This window comes from Mchenga conophoros, linkage group LG14 (assembly GCF_057382185.1).
Source record: "Mchenga conophoros isolate Kocher_MC1m ecotype Shallow Benthic linkage group LG14, M_conophoros_male_GT1.1, whole genome shotgun sequence".
Lineage (NCBI taxonomy): Eukaryota > Metazoa > Chordata > Actinopteri > Cichliformes > Cichlidae > Mchenga > Mchenga conophoros.
This window is the reverse complement of record NC_140539.1, coordinates 5,355,540-5,379,743: the sequence shown is the minus strand read 5'-3', so window position 1 is coordinate 5,379,743 and position 24,204 is coordinate 5,355,540. Positions and strand designations below refer to the sequence as shown.

The 24,204-nt window shown below is 40.1% G+C and overlaps 1 protein-coding gene across 2 annotated transcripts in view; it reads right to left on the bottom strand.

Moving 5' to 3' along the window:
• The window catches only part of nlk2 (nemo-like kinase, type 2), a 64,257-nt gene that overhangs the window by 22,049 nt on the left and 18,004 nt on the right, over positions 1 to 24,204 (bottom strand). For both annotated transcript variants that reach the window (XM_085244862.1, XM_085244863.1), the window contains exons 5-7: positions 6,089 to 6,174; positions 1,590 to 1,799; positions 1,238 to 1,339 (exon numbers count right to left, since the gene is read on the bottom strand). In XM_085244862.1, the coding sequence (XP_085100988.1) occupies positions 1,238 to 1,339; positions 1,590 to 1,799; positions 6,089 to 6,174 (398 nt within the window). The remainder of the gene's footprint in view (positions 1 to 1,237; positions 1,340 to 1,589; positions 1,800 to 6,088; positions 6,175 to 24,204) is intronic.

The following is a 24,204-nucleotide window of genomic DNA, read 5'->3' as shown; positions in this document are numbered from 1 at the left end:
GCAGAAAAAGAAAAGGATGACTTCATTATTTAACTTTAGACAGAAATCATAATGGTGCCTTTTTTCCTTTTTGGGGGGGAATAGGACAGTCTGTATTTGTGAAATTTGCTGCAGGAGAAGCTGGATCCTTAGATGGTAAGAGATCAGTCAATAATGAAGGCAGTGCAGGACGGTGGCGTTGCCCTCACCACAACTGGACAAGCGAGATAACTAGTAGGATTTTGTACAGTTCCAGTTCATTTCAGACTTCCTAATGCTTGTTTTAATCAGTTATCATTACCATGGTATTAAATTCCTACTCATAACACAGAAACCGCCACAGGTATGTACTGGTAGTCACTAGTTTAAGTTTGTTTTAAAAGGTTATTAACATGGTTATTAATATGTTATTAAACAGGCAGGTTCGCATCGTGAAGCTATTTCCTGCTTATTACACAGAAACCTCCATAGTTGTTTCCAGGTAATAATCACATACTGTTTAAGTTAGCTTTAATAGGTTATTAATATGTTATTAAATAGAAACAGGCAGTTTTGCATTTTGCAGCTCTGTTTCCTGTTTATTAAACAGAAACTACTACAGGCAATTGAGTGGTAATAACTTATTAATTACCACATTATTACATTCTTGTTTCGGCCTTGTTACCCTGCTATTACCACTTCATTACAGAGCTGTGTTTCCACATTATTACCCCTTGTTTTTGAGCCCGTAGTATCCAATAAATAAATATCAGTGCATTACTTGGATATTAGGTGGTATTATTTGTTTGTTTGTTTGTTAATTTATTTCGAACATGTAAACAATATACAGGTACATTTAGTAAAGAAAATAAGAGAGATAAAAAAATACTATACAAAATTAAGTCAATACATTTCAATATTGCTTCTATTCTGATTCATTTACATTTCGAAAGGGAGCGGGAAGAAGTACACACTTATTTAATCCCATCCCATAACCCCAAATTAACACTGCATTGAGGAGTTCCAGACTAATAACAGGATAGCGTGTGGCTGTGAGTGCGCAGATTTGTGTGTTTATTGTGCACACATGAAATGGACCAACTTGTAATTGTGATTACAGGCTAGAAACCCTGTCCCTTTTGCAGTCAAGTCCATAGTGCTGTTTCTATGACAGGAGGAATTACAACAAAAAATAAAATTTAATTAACCTGATCTTTCAGTTTCATTTGTATTGTTTTGTCTTTTCACATAGAACAGATGCAAAAAAGCACTATTTGACCTGTTTGTGAGGTCCTCTGAGAATATGTGCACGAGCGCCTTCACATGCCGTCCTCATCGCCTCCATAGAAGGTGTCCCCAACAGGTCAGTGATTAAATCCAGCTACACAAAAGCACACACATCACAGTATAGTGAGACACAACAGTTTGTTGCATGACTGTTTTTCTTTTAAGGAGGAGGTTATTTAACCCTGGTGGTGACTGGTAATGATTCTGTTTTTAACATTTTAACACAAAAAAAGGGAAAAAAGAACACACTGTTACTTTTATGTATCAAAATCTTTCCAGACAAAAAATTTCTCATGCCTTGCAGATTATCTTTTGTCATCTTATTTAAATTAAGTAGCAACTACCTGCTGAATAGGACTTTGGGCTTGGAAGAGGATGCGTCGCCCTAGCAACTCAGCAAAGATGCAGCCTACAGACCAGATATCAATTGAGTTGGAGTAGTGGCGGCTCCCCATGAGGATTTCTGGAGCTCGGTAGTACTGTGTCACCACTTCCTGAGTCATGTGTCTTGATTCATCCGACTCCTCCACTCGGGCCAGGCCAAAATCACAGATCTGAAAGACAGCCATTCAGAGATTACTGCAGCTCTTTTTATCTTCTGATTTCTTTTTATTCATCTTTCTTCTGAAACCCATCAATCTTGCCAAGATTTCTTGTCTCCTCTCTGCCTCCCTCACCCACTGTGCTCCAGCATGTACAGTCATGGCCAAAAGATTTGAGAATAACACAAATAATGGTTTTCACAAAGTTTGCTGCTTCAGTTTTTATGAAGCAAAGTCCTTCTTTGCCACGAAAATGAACTTAATCGCCCAAAACCCATTTCAACTGCATTGCATCGCTGCCACAAAAGGACCTACTGAGATCATTTCAATAATCTTCTTGTTAACTCAAATAAGAAAGTTGATGAGCACAAGGCTGGAAATCATTATGATCATTATGTCATGCTGGTTGAGTTAGAACAGCTGACTGGATGTGTTAAAAGGAGGGTGATGCTTGAAATCATTGTCCTTCCTCTTAACCATGGTTACCTGCAAAGAAACGTGCAGCCATCATTATGTTACATAAAAAGGGCTCACATGCAAGGACGTTGTTGCTATTAAGATTGCACTTAAATCAGCAAGCTCACCAGTGCAGAGCTTGCTCAGGAATGGCAGCAGGCAGGTGTGAGTGCATCTGCACGCACAATGAGGTGAAGACCTTTGGAAGATGGCTTGGTGTCAAGAAGGGCAGTAAAGAAGCCACTTCTCTAAAAAAAAAACAAAACAAAAAAAAAAACCATCAGGGACAGACTGATATTCTGCAAAAAATACAGCAAGTGGACTGCTGAGGACTGGGGTAAAGTCATTTTCTTTGACAAAGCCTCTTTCCAATTGTTTGGGGCATCAAGAAGAAGGATTGTCCACAGAAGAAAAGGTGAGTGCTACCATCAGTCTTGTCTCATGCCAACAGTGAAGCACACATTCATCTGTGGGGCTGCTTCTCATCCAAGGGAGTGGGCTCACTCACAATTTTGCCAAAAAACACAGCCATGAATAAAGAATGGTACCAAAACATCCTCCAACAGCAACTTCTTCCAACCATCCAAGAACAATTTGGTGGAGAACAATGCCTTTTCCAGCCTGATGGAGCACAGTGCCATAAGGCCAAAGTGATAACTAAGTGGCTTGGAGAACAAAATATTGAAATGTTGGGTTCATGGCCAGGAAACTCCACAGACCTCAATCCAATTGAGAGCTTGTGGTCAATCCTCAAGAGTCGGGTGGACAAACAAAAACCCACTTATTCTGACAAACTCCAAGCATTGATTATGAAAGAATGAGTTGGCATCAGTCAGGATTTGGCCCAGAAGTTGATTGATAGCATACAAAGGTGAATTGCAGAGGTCTGGAAAATAAGAGCTAACACTGCAAATATTGACTCTTTGTACGAACTTGATGTAATTGTCAATAAAAGCCTTTGAAACTTATGAAGTGTTTGTAATTATACTTAAGTACATCACAGATACAACTGACACAAAGATCTAAAAACACTGAAGCAGCAAACTTTGTGAAAACAAATATTTGTGTCATTCTCAAAACTTTTGGCCATGACTGTAGTAGAGTTTCACTGATGTTTTGTTTCTCATGCATAAACATATAATTTCATAGTCTATGTGTGTATATTAATGGTTAACTTTTCTTATTTGGTCCCAAATAAATAATGACAGAAGATTACTTTTGAGGTTTGAAATCATACTTTTTTCTACCCTGAAAAGCACATGCAGTTTCTTCAAATACTCTCAATTAACTTGTATCTTTGTAAACTGAATTGACAGTGAATAAACTCTAACATGTTAGAAACCCCTAACTAAGTTCCACTCTAAATAATTAACAATGACTGAGTGAAGATGGTGGACAGGACCTTTGCCATACACATTTTAATTCACTGGTAGCGATAGATGTGAGAAATGAAATAGAAACATGGAAACTTTGGAAAAAGTACACTAGGTTGAAGCCAGGAATAACACATCTCTTATTCGAAGAGATGTCTTCTGGCAAAGAAACGTGTATCTGGCAACTCAGTGCCAGGAACTGTAAACCAACAAAATTAGTAAGTGGGACAGAGAAAATCTAAACTTCCCAGTGCCAGAAAAGGGAACCCAAAAACGTTAAAAAAAAGAACTACAGAGAAAAAAGAGTCACTGCCATTTGACGGACAGAGGAAAATGAAACTGGCATCTTGCTGCAAGTATAAATGGAGAAAAGAAGAGCTAATGAGGAAGAAAAGAAATGATGGTGCTGGCAACTTTTGCCTTTTGCAGTAAGGGCTGGAAAGGTTTTCACTGCTCACAAATCAAAGCCCTAATCTTTAACTTTTTAAACAACCTCTGGAGACTGCAATGACTTGCAGTGAGTTAGCATTCCTGAAAAGTGTTTTGATGCATGCTCAACCAACCAGGTAAGTAAATCCCAAAAGGTTGATTCTGTTCATCTGGACGTAGCATTTGGGAGAACGTTTCGTCACAAGTAACTTCTTCAGTCTCAGCTGACTGCAGTTTCCCCAAATTTATAGACAGTACCTTTGCACAATGACTGAAACTAGCCCACTGATGAGCAATGGGCTGTGAGGTCAGTTCCTTGATCATTAATTTGCAAATTGTCATGATGGGGATTGGCTGCAATTACAGCATTGTAAGATGGTGAAAGATGTACCCTTAGGCTCCCTCCTTGATTCAAAGATGGTCTTTCCTTTTTCATGTAAATGGCATCCTTGACTCCCCACTCAATCCAGCGTTCCTCCCTGTCCAGGATGTGTACATCCTCATCACTGAAAGAGTGTCCACTGGCCTGTAAGTGTAAATAGACTGCCGAGTCCTTGCCTGATGAGTTACTTCTTCTGTGTTGTGCCATCTGCTTCGCCAGAGGTTGTTTGGTTTCCCCGATATACATCATGGCAAACCTCCTGGCACTTCACAGCATACTCTATATTACTCTGTGTCAGGGGACCCGATCCTTGGGGTGGACCAATTTTTAGCGCAGCGTGTTTTGAGGTTTAAAAGCCATGGAGCTCAATGATCAGTGGTCTTTGATATGGGCTTTGATCAGTGGTTGTTGAACAATGGTCATGACAACTTGGATATTAATGATCAAGGAACTGACTTCACAGCCCATTGTTCATTTAGTGGGCTAGTTTCAATCACTGTGCAAATATACTGTTTATAAGATTGGGAAAACTTAAGAAGTCTCAGCTGACTACAGGTCAGTGACGAAATGTTTCTCCCACTGAAAATGCTACATCCAGATGAACAGAATCAACCTTTTAGGATTCCTAAAAAGTCACTTCAGGAAGAGTGAAGATAAAGGAGAAAAAATGAAACCGAGAATGTTTGGGTAGCAGATAGAACTGTCCAACTTTATGGACTGCATGTAATTTTGATACCTTAAGTTTCTGTTCTCCTAGTGGTGAACAGGAACTTAAGGTGGCATCTCTGTGGCAACCGGGTCATGGTCTTTGATAAAACCAGCGTTTCGTATAATAGGTCATTGTGAAGAAGATCTGTTGGAGCTTGAATTAAACTATCCTTATTTGAGGTAGACAAGGTTGTCTATGAAGAGACAACTGAAAAAGAATAGAATATGAGGAGGCAGCATTACTGCCTCACAGCAAGAAGGTGCTGCGTTCGAATTCATCATCTTTATGGTGTCTGCTTCTCTCCGGGTAATCTGGCTTCTTCCCAAAGTCTAGATACTTGCTGTAAGTGGGCTAGAAGATCCTGTGGTTCTTGCATCAGGAAAGAGCTGTGTGGTCCAAGTTCTACTTTGTTTTTCCCTCTGGTCTGTTCTTTTAGGCATCAACTGGGCGATCGTGGCTCAAGAGTTGGGAATTCGCCTTGTAATCGGAAGGTTGCCGGTTCGAGCCCTGGCTTGGGCAGTCTCGGTCGTTGTGTCCTTGGGCAAGACACTTCACCCGTTGCCTACTGGTGGTGGTCAGAGGGCCCGGTGGCGCCAGTGTTCGGCAGCCTCGCCTCTGTCAGTTTGCCCCAGGGTGGCTGTGGCTACAATGTAGCTTGCCATCACCAGTGTGTGAATGGGTGGATGAATGGATGTGTAAAGCACTTTGGGGTCCTTAGGGACTAGTAAAGCGCTATACAAATACAGGCCATTTACCATTTTATTTTTACCATCAACTGTGATCTGTTTTTTGGATTTTTTTTTTCATTCCTCTACAAACATCATCATCTATACTGTCAATAAATATTCATAGTTTTTATTTCTTTATCTGTCACATGCCTGTCATACAACTCACATAAAGAATCCTTGCCATAGAGATAGGGTTAGGATTAATGCTTGCCTGTCCCACACACCTTGAGCACACAGTTGCTGTTGACTAGGAGGTTGCCAGGTTTGATGTCTCGATGTAGAATTCCAGCAGAGTGAAGGTACTTAAGTCCTGGTGATGGTGGAGTAGAAACAGACAAATTCATGAATCATGATATCACTTGTGCAAACAAGCTGAGCTACATGTTCTTACACAGAAATTCACAGGTATCTGCTCATTTACAAATAAGGATGTTTGATATTTAAAAAAATTATACAGTGTTAAAATATCAAAATTGTTACCACAACAGTTTCATGTAAAAAAATCAATCAATTCCTAACTGGCTGCCTCAGAATCAGCTGGGGTTTTTTTCCCCTTAAATTAGTTTAGTATATTTAAACCTAGCAAAAGTTTTCTTTAGTTTAATAGAAAAAAAAAGAATACTGTAATCATACATACAGTATATTTTAATGTATAATGATCTTTCAGCCATGTTGGCCTGCCATCTTGAATATAGTGGTTGAGATGGATTTTGTTATTCCATCATGTTTTATGTGGCTAAAGACTGACCACACGTGTATCATGCCAAGAGCCAAAGAGAAAAGAAATTGTAAGCATTCACGTGCATGGAGGCAAATTTTAACTTGTGCCTACACCTTCAGATTCAAGACATGAAGGATCATACCTATGTTTTATCATCTGAGAAGGTGTCCCCTTAACCGTAGAAGCACACACACACACACAGACACACTTGACTTTCCTATTTTTGTGGGGAGTTTAAAACTCTTCTTAAAACATATTTATTTGCTTAAGCCTTTGGTACTTTTTAAAAGGTTGAATCAATTTTTTTCCTATTTTTCCAATTCTCTATTTTTAACATGTTTGATATTATTTTCTGTTTATGCTTCTTGTATATGTACACTTTGTGAAGCCTGGCTTTATTTTAAAGTGCTTTATAAATAAAGGTGCTATGGTATGGTATATGTCAGGGGTGTCCAACTCCAGGCCTCAAGGGCCGGTGTCCTACAGGTTTTAGATATCACCCTGGGCCACCACAAATGAAACAAAGGATTAGTTCATTACATCTTGAGAACTTCAAGACACGCTGAAGAGGTAATTTAGCCATTTAAATCAGCTGTGTTGGATCAAGGACGCATCTAAAACCTGCGGGACACTGGCCCTTGCTTAAAGCAAAGAAGAAATTGCAAGCAGAAAGCAGAGGTAGGACCAAGTCATTGTTTTGCAAGTCTCAAGTAAGTCTCAAGTCTTTATCCTCAAGTCTCAAGTCAAGTCTCAAGTAATGTCAGGCAAGTCAGAGTCGAGTCTCAAGTCACTGGTGTAAAAGTCCGAGTCAAGTCACAAGTCTGAAACTTTGAATTTCAAGTCCTTTCGAGTCTTTAAAAAAAAAAAAAAAAAACGAAAAAATAATGTTGCAGTTATGCTAAATGTAAATATTAGACCATGTAATTTTAAAATCTGTGTTTTTCTCAACACATGACAAAATAGTGAACTTAGAAAATATACACAAATTGTGAAATTGCACCTCTTTAAAATGCAGCTCAATTAAACCTAGCTCCAAGAATAATTTTCACCGACAGTTCTGAGATAAGCTGCATGTTATTCTTGGATGCGGTTGTAGGACCAGCTTTAAAATCGCATGACAAAAATATCATACACATTAAAAAAAACTGTATCACCAACGTAGCCTGGACAACATTTGCTAGTTAGATGAAGTCAGCTATCTCATTGTAGCATATTTATATGCATATTTATAATCATACGGTTCTTGGAGTGAGCGCATACACTCATGAAGTTTAGTAACTTCAGGTCACTGCAACAAGCCCAGGTACAGTTTACCGACGGATGGGTACAGGACCTTGAAATGCACCGTGTAGAACGAAAGACCATCGTAGGTATCATAAGTTTACCAGTCTCACAAATTGTCGTCATAAATACACATTCCTTAACCGTTTATTAATAGGACCTTTGAGCTCAACGGTAATTAATTAGTAGTGGAAATAATTTCTGGTACCCATCACAGAAATGTAGCAGTGACAACAATATTGTATGCTGTAATCGTACTGGGCAATTAGTGATACAAAAACCCTGTTTTATCCTGTGAATAAAAGTATATGTTTTTGTCAATGTACCATAATAACAGAAGCGAAACGCAATATTGTGTCAGGACAATTCACTATTTATGCACAATAAATAAAGGAGCATAGCGCGACAATTTCTGTTCAGCGCCAGACTTGCTTGTAACCTATATCACTAATTATGTTATGAAAATGACGTATTAACTACTAAAAAACACTGACCTTCGTGTAAATGCTTGGAGCAGACTAACCTGTGAGCTGGAGTGTTCTGGGACGTTATATTTGATCTTTGAATGGCTGCGATCCAGGACACCCGTCGCGTCTTTGTTACTTCGGAAACATGGCTCGAACAATTTCTCTTCAACGACATAATCCGATAACAACCGATCTCTTTACCCGTCGGCTTCCCGTGGCTGTCATGCGACCGGCTATTGCAGTTAATAATACAACAGCTTCTTGACATTTTTGTGTTTCTTTTTATCGCTGTATAACTGATTTTAATTGAAAGCCTGCGTGAGCTAGTACCGCTTGCCACGAGTTCCCAGAATCCTTTGCGGTTCTACCCGTGAATGACGTCACATTTTCAATCTCTATATAATATGCATGTTAAATTTTATATTTGGGGTAAAATATCAAGTCTTTTCAAGTAAACCGGTTCAAGTCCAATTCAAGTCCCAAGTCATTGGTGTAAAAGTCCAAGTCAAGTCACAAGTCTTAGAACATTTTTTCAAGTCAAGTCTAAAGTCATAAAATTAATGACTCGAGTCTGACTCGAGTCCAAGTCATGTGACTCGAGTCCACACCTCTGGCAGAAAGTATCAAAGCACTCACACAAATTTATACTCCAATGCATGCATCGGAGAGCAACCTGGGGTTATCCAGCTAATTAGGTTGCTTTTGAAGGTAACATTGCAATATTTATCCAATTGAATTGAGGTTTGCAAATGTGAAAAGAGTTAAGGCACTGATATGGTGATAAGGCACTGCATGAATGACATTATGATTGGGAGATGAGCTAATAGATGAAAGTTTGAACCTAGATTTGCCTTAGTCAGTGGCAAAGGCATGCTCATCATCCTCTCGAAGATTATCACTGTGAAAGAGCAAAAGTAATGCTGACTTTGTTCTGAGTATGTTAATTAGATAAGTATAATTCAACTGATATGATTTTTTGATGATTATTATCATTATTATTGTTATTCTCATTATTGTCATTATTATTAGATTCTGCTTATACTTGCCTCCTGTTAAATTGGATTTAAAAATATATCCTGCATTCAAAAAAAGTCTAAAATGTGGACATTGCCACATTGCCTCATTTACAGTTCCACAAAGGTAAAAATACAAATGTACCCATGATATGGTCCAATCGAATTTTTTGATGTATAATTATTTTTGGAACACCTGACTGTGGGGGAACAGTGACTTAACTTCTGAATCCAGATCTGAGGACTGAGGTGAGTAAGAGTTTTGGGGGACTCACTTCAGTCCTGAAGGATAGTTTTGGAGTGAGCAGGAGTAGACTGGGAACTGTTGCTTGTGGGTGATATTCTGGGCGTGAAGTTTGAAATTTCAAGGCTATAGTGAAGTATTGTTTTCAGTTCAGTTAAATTCATTTTTTTTAATATAACACCAAATCACAACAACAGTTGCCTCAAGGCACTTTATATTAAGTTAAGTTAAATACCCTACAATAATACAAAGAAAACAGAGAAATCCCCAACAATGACTCCCTATAAGCAAGCACTTTGGTGACAGTGGGAAGGAAAAACCCACTTTTAACAGGAAGAAACCTCCAGCAGAAGCAGGCTCAGGGAGGAGCTGCCATCTGCTGAAGCCACCCTAAACCCTAACCAGTTGGGGGTGAGCGGATGAAGACAGGATAAAAGACATGATGTGGAAGAGAGCCAGATATTAATAATAACTAATGATAAAATACAAAGAGCTATAAACACATAGTGAGTGAAAAAGGTGACTGAAGAAGAAACACTCAGTGGATTATGGAAATCCCCCAGCAGCCTACACCTATTGCAGCATAATTAAGGGAAGACTCAGGGTTACCTGTTCCAGCCCCTAACTATATGATTTAGCAAAAAAGAAAGTTTTAAGCCTAATCTTATTAGTAGAGAGGGTGCCTGTCTTCTGAATCCAAACTGGAAGCTGGTTCCACAGAAGAGGGGCCTGAAAACTGAAGGCTCTGGCTCCCATTGTACTTTTAAATACTCTAGGAACAAGTAAGGCCGCAGTCGGAGAGTGAAGTGCTCTAATAGGTACCATATGGTACTATAGGGTTGTTAAGATAAGATGTGGCCTGACTGTTTAAGACCCTGTATGTGAGGAACAGGATTTTAAATTAGATTTTGGATTTAACAGAGAGCCAATGAAGAGATGCCAATATACGAGAGATATGCTCTCTCTTTCTAGTCCCTGTCAGTACTCTTGCTGCAGCATTTAATTGCCAATTAATTTAAGGCAGGGATTTTTTAGGACATCCCAATAATAATGAAGTACAGTAGTCAAGCCTAGAAGTAATAAATGAATGAACAAGCCTTTCCGCACCACTCTATGATATGATGTTTCTAATTTTAAAGATATTCCGCAAATGGAAGAAAGCAGTCCTACATATCTGCTGAATATGCGCATTGAGGAGCATATCCTGGTCAAAAATGACTCCAAGATTCCTGACAGTGTTACTGGAGGCCATTGTAATGCCATCCAGAGTAAGCATCATGATACAGCCCAAAGGAAACAGAATTGGTCCTAGCACAGAACCCTGTAGAACTCCATAATTAACCTGAGTGTGTGAAGAGAACTTTTCATTTACATAAACAAATTTGAGTCTATTAGATAGATATGATTCAAAGCACTGCAGTGTAGCACCTTTAATATCTATAGCATGCTCTAATTACTGTAATAAAATACTGTTGTAAACAGTATCAAACACGGCGGTCTAGCAGAACAAGCACAGAGATAAGTCCACTGTCAGAGGATATAAAAGATAATTGATAACCTTCACAAAACCTTTGTATACTTTGATGAGCTTTGCAACTTGATTGAAACTCTACTAATTAGCCATTGCTCTGCAGAATATCAATTATCTGTTTTACCACTACTCTTTCAAGAATTTCTCAGATAAAAAAGAAGGTTGGAGCCAAGACAGCTTTGTTAAGTAATGGCTTTTTAAGTAATGGTTAACCACTGCCAGCGTTAAGGCCTGTGGTAAATAGCCGATTAATAGAGATAGGTTGATCATATTTAAGATTTAAACATTGATTTTGATTTTGAGCAGTCTTGTAAGAATGAGGTGTAAAAGACACCTTTATGGTTTGGAGGAAATAATTGCTGAAGTTAAAGATTGAATTGAAATATCAATTGGAGAAAAAGAGTCTAAATAAATATCAAAGCAGTTGTACGTCTGTAAAATGGTTATGAGTAATTTTTTTTAATGGTTAAAATTTTATTTGTGAAGAAGTTATGAAGTAGTTAATGTTAAAGGAATGTTTGGCTCAAATATGGCCAGATTTTTTAGAAATGAGAGCTGTTCCATCCAAAGTGGGATGAATGTCTTCTCTCCTAATAAAACTAGGTTTCCCCTAAAAGGTTATCCAATTATCTATAAAGCCTACGTCTTTTTTGGACACCTCTCAGGCAGCCGTCAGTTTAAGACGAACGTGCTAAACATGTAATTCCAATTGGGGAGGGAACCACAAAAAATTAATAGTTCGACATTGTTTTGCAAAGTTACACATGGACTCAATATTAATTTTAGTGACCTCCGATTGATGTAACTGGGTGTTATTGTCGACATGAAGTATAATTTTATGGAATTTACATTTACCCTTAGCCAGCAGTTTTAAATTTCCTTCACTGTTGCCTTCTCTGGACGCTGGAAGACAATTGGGTGTGTCATTGAGTGGGGAACATCAATTATACACATGAATGGGTGATGTCACCCAGATAACCCGTTTTCCCGGCTGCTTGGAATAATCTGCCAGGGGAGAGCTAACGGGGCCTACACTACCTTCGGCTGAACCGACTACAGGGCCCTGGCTAGCTATTTGTTTTTCAAGGTTGTGAAGCTGGGTCTCCAATTCAGTGATCCTGGCCTCCAGAGCTGCAAAAAGGCTATATTTATTACAAGGATCGTTATTACCAAAGGAGACTGAATAGTAACTAAACATCTGACACAATGAGAAGGAAAGTGTAGGAGGGACAGGTGAAGAGGCCATGCTGCTAACGAGTCCACTGCAAGCTAAGCTAAGCTAAGCAATCCTTAGAGACATAGTGAGTAAATACTGTGAAAACAATTAGAGAATGAATCAAAAGAGTGATATAAACGAAAATACCACTGTGCACTGGAACAGGAACAAGAAGTGATACTCTATCAGAGAAAGAGCCAACACCAAGTGCGAGCACCACCCAAAGGATGGTGATTATTGTTCTGAAAAACTTGTTAAAGTTTTAAGAGAAATATAACAATGTGGGATAGATGTTTATTTGTTTTTTAATTCATTATAGCATATGAAAAACCTTTATATTACCTATATTTTATAATTGCCAGCCAGAATTCCTTCTGATATCGATAATATCAATGCTCAACGTTGCTTACAGAAAAATCATTAAGACAAAGCAACGTCTTGGCTTTAGATTGTGACACTTGGACTGGGAGTTAAATAAACAAAATTGCAAAAATACTGAAAGCTTTCAGGCTCCTAGTAGATTGACCTATGTTATAAATGTGAAAAGGCTTCTTAAGCTATCAAATTCACAAGTTTTGTCATCTGAGATTCAAACTCATCTGCGACTTTTTGGAGATGTACCTATGGTATCAATTTCAAAATGGTAGGCGATGTCTTATTTGAGTTATGTCAAAACTATTTAAAAAGTAAAAGATGCAATTATTTGCAACTTGGAAACACATTTTATTCACAATAGAACAGCAAATATTTAAAAAGACATACATGCACAATTTTATGAAAATATTACCAAATTTTGAATTTGATGGCAGCAACTTCCCTCAAAAGCTGCAACAGTAAGGAACAAAAAGCTGGAAAAGTATCTGATACTAAAAAAAAATAGCTTGAGAAAAATTTTACAATTAATTAGGTCAACTAGCAACTGGTTAGTAACATGAAAGACTAGCAGAGTTTCTGAGAAGTAAAGAAATATGTGCTTAAGGGACATGGCTAAACACCGATACTGGATGCTTTTTGGAATTCTTTTTGGAGAATATGCACACCGCATCCTCCAGGCTAAAGAGGGAAGAGGCTGACCGGCTTTTAACACACAGAAGAAGAAAAAAAATCACTCCTCAGTTCACAGTCTACATCTCTGATGGCATTAGTGCCTATGAGATGGGAAGCATCTAAAAACCTGAAAGATATACAGGTTTTAAAGCAACATATAATTGTGGTCAAAAGTGTACATGTGGACTGGTCCTTCTATAGTACTTTATGTGAGCACTCAAAACTTTTTTTTATATGCTTAAGTGGCTTTTTTTTTTTTTAATCTAACATTCACACTCTGGTGGATGCATCAAAGAGTAAGTTTGCATCTTGCCCAAGGATATTTGGCACGCAGATTGGACCAGCCAGGGATCAAACCAACAACCTTCCAAGTAGATGACTTGCTCCATGTCCTGAGCCACATAAACTCATTTTGATGACTCCAGTGAACTGTTTATTTTAAAGGGTGGAATGTGTACATAGCAAACATTTTTACTTGACTTGGGGTGGGGTGTGAATTGATCTGTTTTTTTTTTCTCTAATCCACACAAAGTCAAAAGCAATTTTATACACATATACGCGCGCACACACACAGTTAGGTCCATATATTTGGACACTGACACAAACTTTGTTTTTTAACCAGTTTATTGAAATATATTTCAAATATAGGTATATGATAGAGATGGACATAATGTGTAGCCTCTGAGCTTTTATTTGAGGGCATCCATATTGAAATTGGATGATTTTTGGATGATTTGCTGTGAACAGACAACATGTGGTCAAATGAACTCTCCATGCATTTGAAACAAGCCGTCCCTTAAGGTGCAAAGAGGAAAGAAAAAAAAAAAAAAAAAAACATTAAAAAATTGCTACAATATTACGAGTGACAAAATCTATAGATTGGTACATCCTGAAAACCAAAGAAAGCACTGGTGAACTCAGCAAGCAAAAAGTATCGGACGTCCACGGAAGACAACAGTGATGGATGATCACAGAATCATTTCCATGGTGAAGAGACACTCCTTTACAACAGCCAAAAAAAGTGAACAACACTAAACGAGATAGGAGTATCCGAGTCTACTGTAAAGAGAAGACTGCATGAAAGTAAATGCAGAGGGTTCACCTCCAAGGTGCAAGCCATTTATTAGCCTCAAGAATAGAAAGGTTAGATTTCACTTTGCTATAAACACCCAAAATAAAAAAGCTAAAAAAAAAAAAAGTAGCCAGACAAAACCTGCCAAAGTTTTAGAACACTACAATTTTTCTATTTTTTTTTTATTGAAAATTATGCCGCTTAATGTGTCATTGCACTCTGAAATAAAAGCATAGTACAAATAGCAGTTGGAGTCAAAAAAAAGAATGAATTTATAGACCAAAATGTGTTCTAAACTTTTGACTCATCTAATTAGCCACCTTTGGGGGCTGCAAAATGCTGTGGTAGCCGTTTTGTTTCAGGGTGCCTCTCACTCTGTACAGGTCACCGACCCTGGATTCAGCAAAACAGCGCCAGATCACCACACCTTCCCCCTCCATGTTTGACAGTTGATGCTACACACTGTGGAACCATGCTTTTGCCTACTCAATGATGTGCAAAGATCATGCATTTAAAGTTTTGATTCATCAATACCTTCTTTCATTCTTCAGTAATGGCGGTGTTTCATGGCCCAGGCAAGCCTCTTTGTCTTATTCTGACATCTTAGCAACAGCTTTCTTGCCTCAACTCGTCCTGTCAAACCTGCAGCTCGAAGTCTTCTCTTCATGGTTGAAACTGAGACTTGTTTACTACGACCACTATTAAGCTGTGCTTGAAGCTGTTGTCCTATGAGCCACCAGTCATGCAAGCTGTTAACTCTCAGAAACTTGTCCTGTGATTCAGTTGTGGCTTTGGGGTTGCCAGACCTCTTCCTGTCAGAATTGCCCCAGCTTCCGAGTGCCTTTTGAAGGAAACTGTACTTACTGACGCCTTGACTTTCTGTGCACTTTCTGTGTAGGAAAGACCTACATTTTTAACTGTTATGATGTTCTGTCTCTCTTCCATTGTTAATTGCCTTTTTCGCAACATTTTTGTAGCAACACACTACTTTCTGAAGTACAATACTGCTCAAATGATGGTCACAACGGTATGGTACCACAGTGTGTTCCAACACTGCTTTTAAGCAGACAGAGGGGGTTGCACGTTATCTAAAAAAGCTGGAAAACATGTACGAATTAGTAGCACCAGCTTTCAAGGTTTGATCAACCTCCACTGCTGCAGAACACCTTTAAATTGTGAACCGATTTTGTGTTCCATGAAAAAGGCAATAAGTGGCAATGAGTCTTTTACAGTGCTGTCGAGGAATTTTGGCCCACTCATCTTTGCAGAATTGTTGTAACTGAGCCACACTGGGGGGTATTCAAGCATGAAGTGCCTTTTTAAGGTCATTCCTCAGCATTTCAATCAGATTCAGGTCAAGACTTTGACTAGGCCGCTCTTCATTTTGTTTTTCTTAAGCTATTCGGAGGTCAACTTGCTGATGTGTTCTGGATCATTGTCCCACTGCATAACCCAAGTCCACTTCAGCCTGAGGTCAAGAATAGATAGCTGGACATTCTCCTTCAGTTTGTTTTGGTACACAGCAGAATTCATGGTTTATTTACTGCAGCAGGTTTTCCAGGTACTAAGGCAGCAAAACAGCCCCAGGCCATTATACTATGACCAACACATTTTACTGTTGCTATGAAGTTCTTTTTCTAAAATGCTGTGTTCTTTTATTACAGATGTAATGGGACTCAAACGTTCCAAAACGTTCAACTTTTACTTTGTCAGTCCACAGAGTAATTTCCCAAAAGTCCTGGGGATCAATAAGATGTTTTTGGCAAATAAAAGACGAGTATTTGTGTTGTTTTTGGGAAGCAGTGGTTTTCTCCTTGAACTCTCCCAATTCCATTTTGCCCAGTCTTTTTTTTCCTGAATCATGAACTCTGACCTTAGTTGAGACATGTAAAGCCTGCGTTTTTTTTTATTGTTGTTCAATTTAAAAAAAAAAAAAGAAAAAAAAAAAAAGAAAAAAAAGAATCTCAGTTGTTGTGGCCTGGACCTCGTCAATGTGCTCTTGGACTAATTTTGGTAGGCCAGTAACTCCTGGGAAACTTTGCCACCATTCCAAGTTTTCTCCATTTGGTATAATGGCTCTCACTACGGCATACTGGAGTCCCATAGCCTTAGAAATGGCTTTGTAACCCTTTCCAGACGTCAGTAACTTTGTACCTCAGGTGTTTCGTTAGATCATGGCACAATGGTCTAACGAAGGCTAAAACACTTTTTGAAATGTTTTAGCCTTCTTCACTTTGTCAGACACGTTCTATATAAGTGATTTCTTCATTCTATCACACCTGAGTGTGCTTTGTGAAGCTGAGCTCAGCTTTCCAAAACGTGGTGTGGTGGGGGTGCGGTCTTTGGCCTGCTGCAGAGAAGGGGTGACGCAGTGAGCTCACAGGGTGGCACGGAGGCGGGGAGGGAACAGGTGCACAGGACTGTTTAACGAGGGAGACCTGTCTTATGTCTTTGGCAGTGAGGAGAAGAGGACACACACACTGGGAGCAACGGAATGACAGCGCCTGAGGCTGGTGCCAGAAACCGCAGGAGAAGAGACATTGTTTTGAATAAAGCACAATTATAAGCACAACCCAGAAGTGTCTGTATGTGGGTCCTGTGTCACAGTAGTTAATAACAGTTATTTAATGATTTAACAAGAGGGGCAATTTTTTTTATTTTTTTTTTAAAAACAGGACCAAGTAGGTTTGAATAACTTTTCTCCCTTAATCAATGAAATCATCATTTAAAAACTGCATTTTGTATTACCCTGGGTTATGTTTGTCTAATATTAACATTTGTTTGATGATCTGAAACATGTAAGTGTGACAAATATGCAAAACCCTAGGATATCAGGAAGGGGGCAAACACTTTTTCACCAACTGTACATATATATTCGTACATGTACGTGTGCCTCCACTCCTTTTTATAGTGGTGCCATACCCAACCAGGCATGGTAGAGCACAGTTGTTGGCGGAGGCAGCCGAGACACTCGCGTCAGTATGCTTGCTAAGAGGTGGTACAGGTGTTCTATATTGCTAACCCTCAAACACCTTTCCCCGGTCCAGAACGGATAGTGCCGCTACAACTAAAATATAACAGAGTCAAAGTCGGGATTAGCGCTTGCCTAACGCATCCCTTAACTGGGAAGACAGATTGGCCAGGGTTTAATAATCTGTTGGGGCAGTGTGTGGAGATACGTTCACCACTGATAGGGGTGTGTAGTGTCTGCAATGCGCTCAGTGGTGACGCTAGGTGTACATTGCCGACTCTGGGGAGGATGAGACAGCGGGGGCTTCTCAGGAGGCCCCACTGGCTCCAATAGTTCACTCCAAGAGAGATTTTCTACTAGAGCAATATTGTGATGACACTCTGGTCAGCCAACGACCAAATGATGAAAACTGTCAAGAACATGACCCTGACATAACACTGATCTACTTGCATTTTGTGTTTATTAGAGACTAAATGTATCAAGTGAGTCGTGACACTCACACAGAAGAAGAACACACCCAGTTGCTGGTGTCAAAAAGCCAGCTCAGAACTCCAAGGTGGGGCATATGAGATATGGAAAAACTGAGGTGACTAGTGCTCCGATTTTATTGGCCGGGGGGGGGGGACGTGTGCCGATGGTGTGTCCTGCCCTGAGTGTCAGCTGGTGAACCAGCTGGCCATTTCAAAAGCAGTGTTGAATAGTTTCTTGGATTCACAAAATCTTGAATGGTTTTTGAAACATAATTTCTTTTTGAAACTGGTTGGCACCCTTTCACCTCTTACAGTGCCACCACTGCTGACCCACACACACTGAAGCATGCTGAATTGGTTCATCTCCTGCTTTTACCCTGTCTGTCAGCTGTTTGCTGCCCTCAAGCTATGGTCATTGCCTACCAGCATACTTACAGTTACAAAAGGATATCTGGCGACTGAAGCAGGAACTTATGAAGGATGAGCTTCACAGATTTCATCTGTGGCCACCACACAAGCAAAGCACTGGCTTCCCTATGGATCTCCTGCTGTGCCAACATCGACAGGTGCAACTCCACCCAGTGCTCGGTCTCGGGAGCTCCCTGTGATGCCACATTCCCCTGGTCTGGTTCTGCCACCACTGGAGGACAGCCAGTCATAACAGCCAATCTCCTGGCTCTGGCTGATGAAATGTAGCATGTCCATGGGGCAAAGCCAGTCTGAAGTCTGCTTCACACACTGCAAGTCGCAGTTCCTGGTAAAGGGCTGCAGCTGACTAGACGCCCGGTCCGTCTACACCCAGAGGTTATTCAGCTGGTGAACAAATTTTACCCGCTGGAAAATGTGCAGGACCCGGCAGTGCCCTGGGTTTCCTTGCCACTACTCCTCCAGGCTGCCTGGCTCCAGCGCAGACACCTAGATGTCTCCCTCTTCTAGAATTCAGGCATCAGCATTTTTCACTGCCAGGTGCTGCTGATGCTGCTCCTGCTGCCCCCACAGCCGCATCTCAGAGCCCACATGTGGTCATGCCCCCAAGCTACCCATCACCACCTCCTCAAGGCCGTGTCTACCTAAAGTGATCGTTGTTGGCACCTTTATGGTTCAACACTTGGCGACCATATCTTTTGCTATCCTAAGAGCCGGTATGAAGAATATTACTCAGACCTCTCTTCAGCCGTTGAAACTCACCACAGCGTCTCTTCAATGTCAGCACTACGTCAGTCAGAGACCCTCAAACAAGACTTTATGCACCTTGTGGAAAGTCTGCAGAACACCAGAAAGCAATCCATTAACTGTGGTCCGCTGCTGCCCCCCTGTTATGGTGACATAAAGTTCAACAGTCTGGGTCATTGACTTTTTCAACAAGATCACCTTCATCCAGAACCACTGAGGTTCAAGTACTGAATTAATCCTTCACTCATGTAGGACCCCTAAAGCATGAGGGAAAATCTCGCTATCTGCGACTCCGTCACTAGAACTGATATTTTCTTGCCATCACTACTAAACAAGCATTTCACTACTAAACTGCATAACCACTATTATACTGCTACTTCACCTGTTTTCTCAGTTCTAAAGTATTCATCTTTACCAATTCCATTGATTATAACGCATAAATTTAAAAAAGTCTTTGCCAGTATTTGTACAACCAGACTCAGTAATCTAATTACTATGCGCTGTAAGCCTCTTCCTCTTAAGCCTGTCTCTCCTGCAATTATTACCCCCTTTAACAGTACATCCTTATCTAACAAATCATTCCTACAATTTTGTCATCCCTTAAAAATTAGACATTTTCAAACCAGGCAACTGTTGCCTGTTACCCCTCAAAACTTTGTCCACCAAGTTAACACCATTTAGATAATTATAAGAATTATCTATATTGTGTGCAGTTTAATCCTGTTATTTTAATTCCTTTGAATTACTATCTTATAAAATTCGATGTGAATATCCAGGTTGCTATATTGTAATTTATTGACCTCCAAATCCTGCAATAATTTCTTGAATTAATGATTCCCTAATCTCCTCTCATCTGTTACTGTTAATTTAGATAAAATCAATTTGGTGGGTGACTTTAATTTACATATTGATGATCCCTCTAACTGCACTGTGACAGAATTTCTTAACATTGCAAAGGCATTTAATTTAGTGTAACATGTTACCGGCCCACACATAATTGTGGCCACACACCGGATTTAGTTTTTACTCTCGGTTTATCTAAAAACTTTTTTGTCTAATCTACTACTGATCAATAGGGGTGGGTTTTGATTATCGATTAAAATCAATTCTAGCTTGCATAACGTGAAATAGATTCATTAAAATCCTGAATCGATCGATCGATAAATATAAATTTATTTTGCCCAAAACACCAGAATCTCAGGTTAAACCTCACAAAATTTCAACAACCACCAAACATCTAAAACAATAAATGAGAGCAGGTACACAGAGTCTGCACAAAGACGTAAACACAAAGGGCTGAAAGCCAACAGCTCACTGATTCTGATCCGTCAGCAGGTCGGCACTTTGTGTTTACGCCCCTTTTGCACTAGATTCAGAAGCTGCAGGTTTTTAATCTCTCTCCAAACAATATTGACTGAACCAGCAACAAGAGAAGATCCAAACTACACTTCACATTTTGCATCACATAAACATCGTCATGAATGCCCTCTTAGTTTGCTGTTTTGCTTCCACCACGATAAAAATCACACTTCATGCAGAGCTCGCGGTCTCTCTCTTTCTCTCTGTACTTCAAGAACAGGTTCCCATCCAAAAATCTTTTTTCTGCATTATCCGCCTGCTTATTACGCGCAAGTCAACTGTTGTTTCTTTTCCCTTTTACTTACTTCTGAAAAGAAAGCCTCATTTCTGCTGTTCAATAGGCTACTGAACAAATTTAAACTTTTTAAAATTATGCAAAATTGCAAAACGCTTAGCTGCGTCTCTAATAAAACCTCTAACTTTGCTCTGCTTCACTTCAGCAGCATCAGGTAATGTTCATATTTTGATTAATGACTTTCTTTCATTTTTGATCTACTGCAGAACATTTTTAAGGTTATCTGCTATAAAAGTCGCCTTCATGTTTTTCTGTGTTTTATCCTCAGTTACTTTGACACAAAGGCATCGGCTGTGATGCTTACACTTTTGATAAAGTCTTGCAAGTGTCAGCTTTCTTTTTATAGATATAAAAATATGGAAATGTACTGATATGTGATCAAAATTATAATATTTCTGACTGAGACAAAATTTCCCAGATTAAAATCGAATCAAACCGAATCGTGGATCGAATCGATTCGGGACCTTGTGAATCTGAATCGATTCTAGAAATCAGTGACGTTACCCAGCCCTACTGATCATAAGCATGTAATCTTAGACACAGTTCTGCATCTAGTGTTGTCTTCCCAGAGAAAAACTGCTCATATTCGGAAGATGCAACTGCTATCATCATCACCCATCCATCCATCTTCTTCCACTTAATCCGGGGCCAGGTCGCGGGGGCAGCAGCCTAAGCAGAGAAGCCCAGACCTCCCTCTCCCCAGCCACCTCCTCTAGCTTATGCGGGGGAACACCAAGGCGTTCCCAGGCCAGCCCGAGAGATATAACCTCTCCAGCGTGTCCTAGGTCTACCCCAGGGCCTCCTCCCTATCATCATCACCCCGACCCAAAATTACATACCAAGCCCCCAAAAAAATGACTGAAGGTGCATTGAGTGCGAGAGCAGCTGACCTGAGAGATAGGATCATGGCGAACCTGGAAAACCTAACCCTTGGCCAATTACCAAGATTATATGAAATACCCTCTGAAGGTCTACTAGAAGAATGCAGCATTACAGAAAATCCCTAAAATGGCCATTACCAAAACGAATCAGCAGATCTACATCACGACAACAGTGATCACTTTTTTGTTTGGCTATAAGATGAACAGCCAACAGGATCACCATCCCCTATGGAGAAGGAGACTAGGGGCAAAGATCAATGTAGTGCAGAGGGAAGTTAGCAAAACTACTGGAGCTGCAGAAAGGCGTTATGACTCGATGCCCCACACATGGATCCTGGAATGCCTAGAACTATACAATATCAGGAATTCAATGGGGATGTGGCAAACAACACTAGAGGTCAACCCACGGAACATGTCAACATCACGTGTAGGAGCTACCAAGGAGAGATCTGTCCCAACTGCTGTTCTACATAGGAAAGACCCCTTAGTGAGATCATTTACAAGACCTACAAGCTACAGACACTGACTTCGGAACTGAGCAATCATCAGCCAACTGCTCCAAATGAATGACATCAAGCTGCATCCCAGGAGTAAGCAAGACAAAGGGGGTGTCCAAATTCATCTGCTGCATCCTCCTGAGGCCGCATTTGTAGACCGATTACCTCACAGTGACGTGCCAAGGCTGTCAGAATTTGTAGACTCCTCCGAATGCACCCGACAAACGCGGATGTATCCTTTGTGGCCCACCATATCCCAGAATTCATAGAAATTCCAGTTTCTAACAATGGCAGTTGCTACTAAGTTTTAATATTACTCTTTCTGGGTCACAAATTAAACTTTTATGATATTTCAGGCAAGAATGTGGCTGTGCAACTTCAAATATCTGCTGGGTTTATCAAGACATCACATATTTGCAAAAGTGCTCTGACATTTTCGGAGACGTCTGTTACCCAGCAGCTCGATAGCTAGCCGGGGCGATAACAGCGAACTCCCCGCACAACCCACCTTTCGCTACTCAGGTTAAACATGATATATAAGTCACTTAGATAACTTAACAGTGTTATTGTTTGGCTTTTTCAGTGTTTTATTTGTTCATGAGTAAATCGGTTTGGCTGAGATTAAAGTTATAGTTTTCACACAGCTAAATAAACGCCAAACAGAGAACTGATTAAACAGAAGTGTGAGATGATCGAGAATTTATGCCAGTGTCCTGTTATATTATAGACAGAAAGGAGCAGACAGCCAAGTTTATTAAACTCCACCGAGACAGCTGGTGATGCAAAACTGAAGGCTAGACCGTCCAATTTCACAGTCGCTCACTTCCGGCCTAGCCGGCCTTTGGAGGACGACCGCGAAGGCCGGGTCCTCAGGAGGATGCAGCCTATGAATTTGGACACCCCTATAGATACACTGATTCATACCAGTAGGATCTACAACAACGAAATTCTAATGCCGTTAGGACTGGGAAAAGTGTAGTCAGTTCTGACTACTATCCCCTTATTTGTTACAGAGAGAATTGTACTACCAGGAGGCAACATTGCAGACATCAAGGACAGCTACAAGTACCTAATCCCACAGGCAAATGGGAGCCATAAAGAGGCCACTAGGAAATCTGCAACCTCCAAATACCTGCAGAAAGTAAAGCAAGTCCTGAGGAGTCAGCAGAATGGGAAGAACAAGATCCGGGGCAATTAACACCAATGTCCTGCCTGTGATCAGATACCCTGTTGGGAAAATAAGCTGACCAAAGGAGGAGATAGAAGCCAAGGAAAAAGACAAAAGAAAGTTTCTTACCATGCATGGAGCGTTTTACTCCAAGTCCAGGACCCTGAGACTGTATGCTAAGTGGAAAGTGGACATTCACTAGGCTGAGGCCTAGTGAATGTCACAACCACTATCCAGGATGAAACAACAAAGATCAAAAGATCGAAAGTCAGGAAGATGGGCAAAACTGCTCTTGTGCTTAGGAAATACCTGAGCCAATAGAAATCCGAGAAAGAAGAGGAAAAAAATCATCATGGAGGTACACTAGTACTAGGCTGCTAATGTACCACGGGCAGATCAGATTCCTGGATGAAAAAGCTGGTCTGAAAGACAGCAGAGAGGCACTAATAATGGCAGCATAGGAATAAGCTAAGATCCTTAGGGACTTCCAGGTACAGAGAGACAAACTGGTGATGGGTAACCAGACACTCTAGCGGTGTACAAGCAGATTAATACAGCCATAGTGATAGATATAGCTACGCTGAGTGATAGCAACATCAGGAAAAAGGAACACGAGAAGCTCAAGAAGTACCAAGGGCTGAGAAGATGTGGAAGGTGAAGTGAATAGCTGTCCCTGTGGTAATCTGAGCACTCGGTGTAGTGACACCCAAGTTGGATGAGTGGCTCTAGGTCATATTTTTCAGATCTCAGAAACAACACCTGAGACATCTGTCCAGAAGAGCACAGTTCTCGGAACAGGAAAGATACTGTGAAGTATATACGTGCATGCTCAAATATATACATACACTCAAACATTTTAATACGTTCCACTGAAGGTTCTAAAATGTCTTAACTTTAACAGTCAAGGCATACCAACTTGTTCCTCTATATTGTA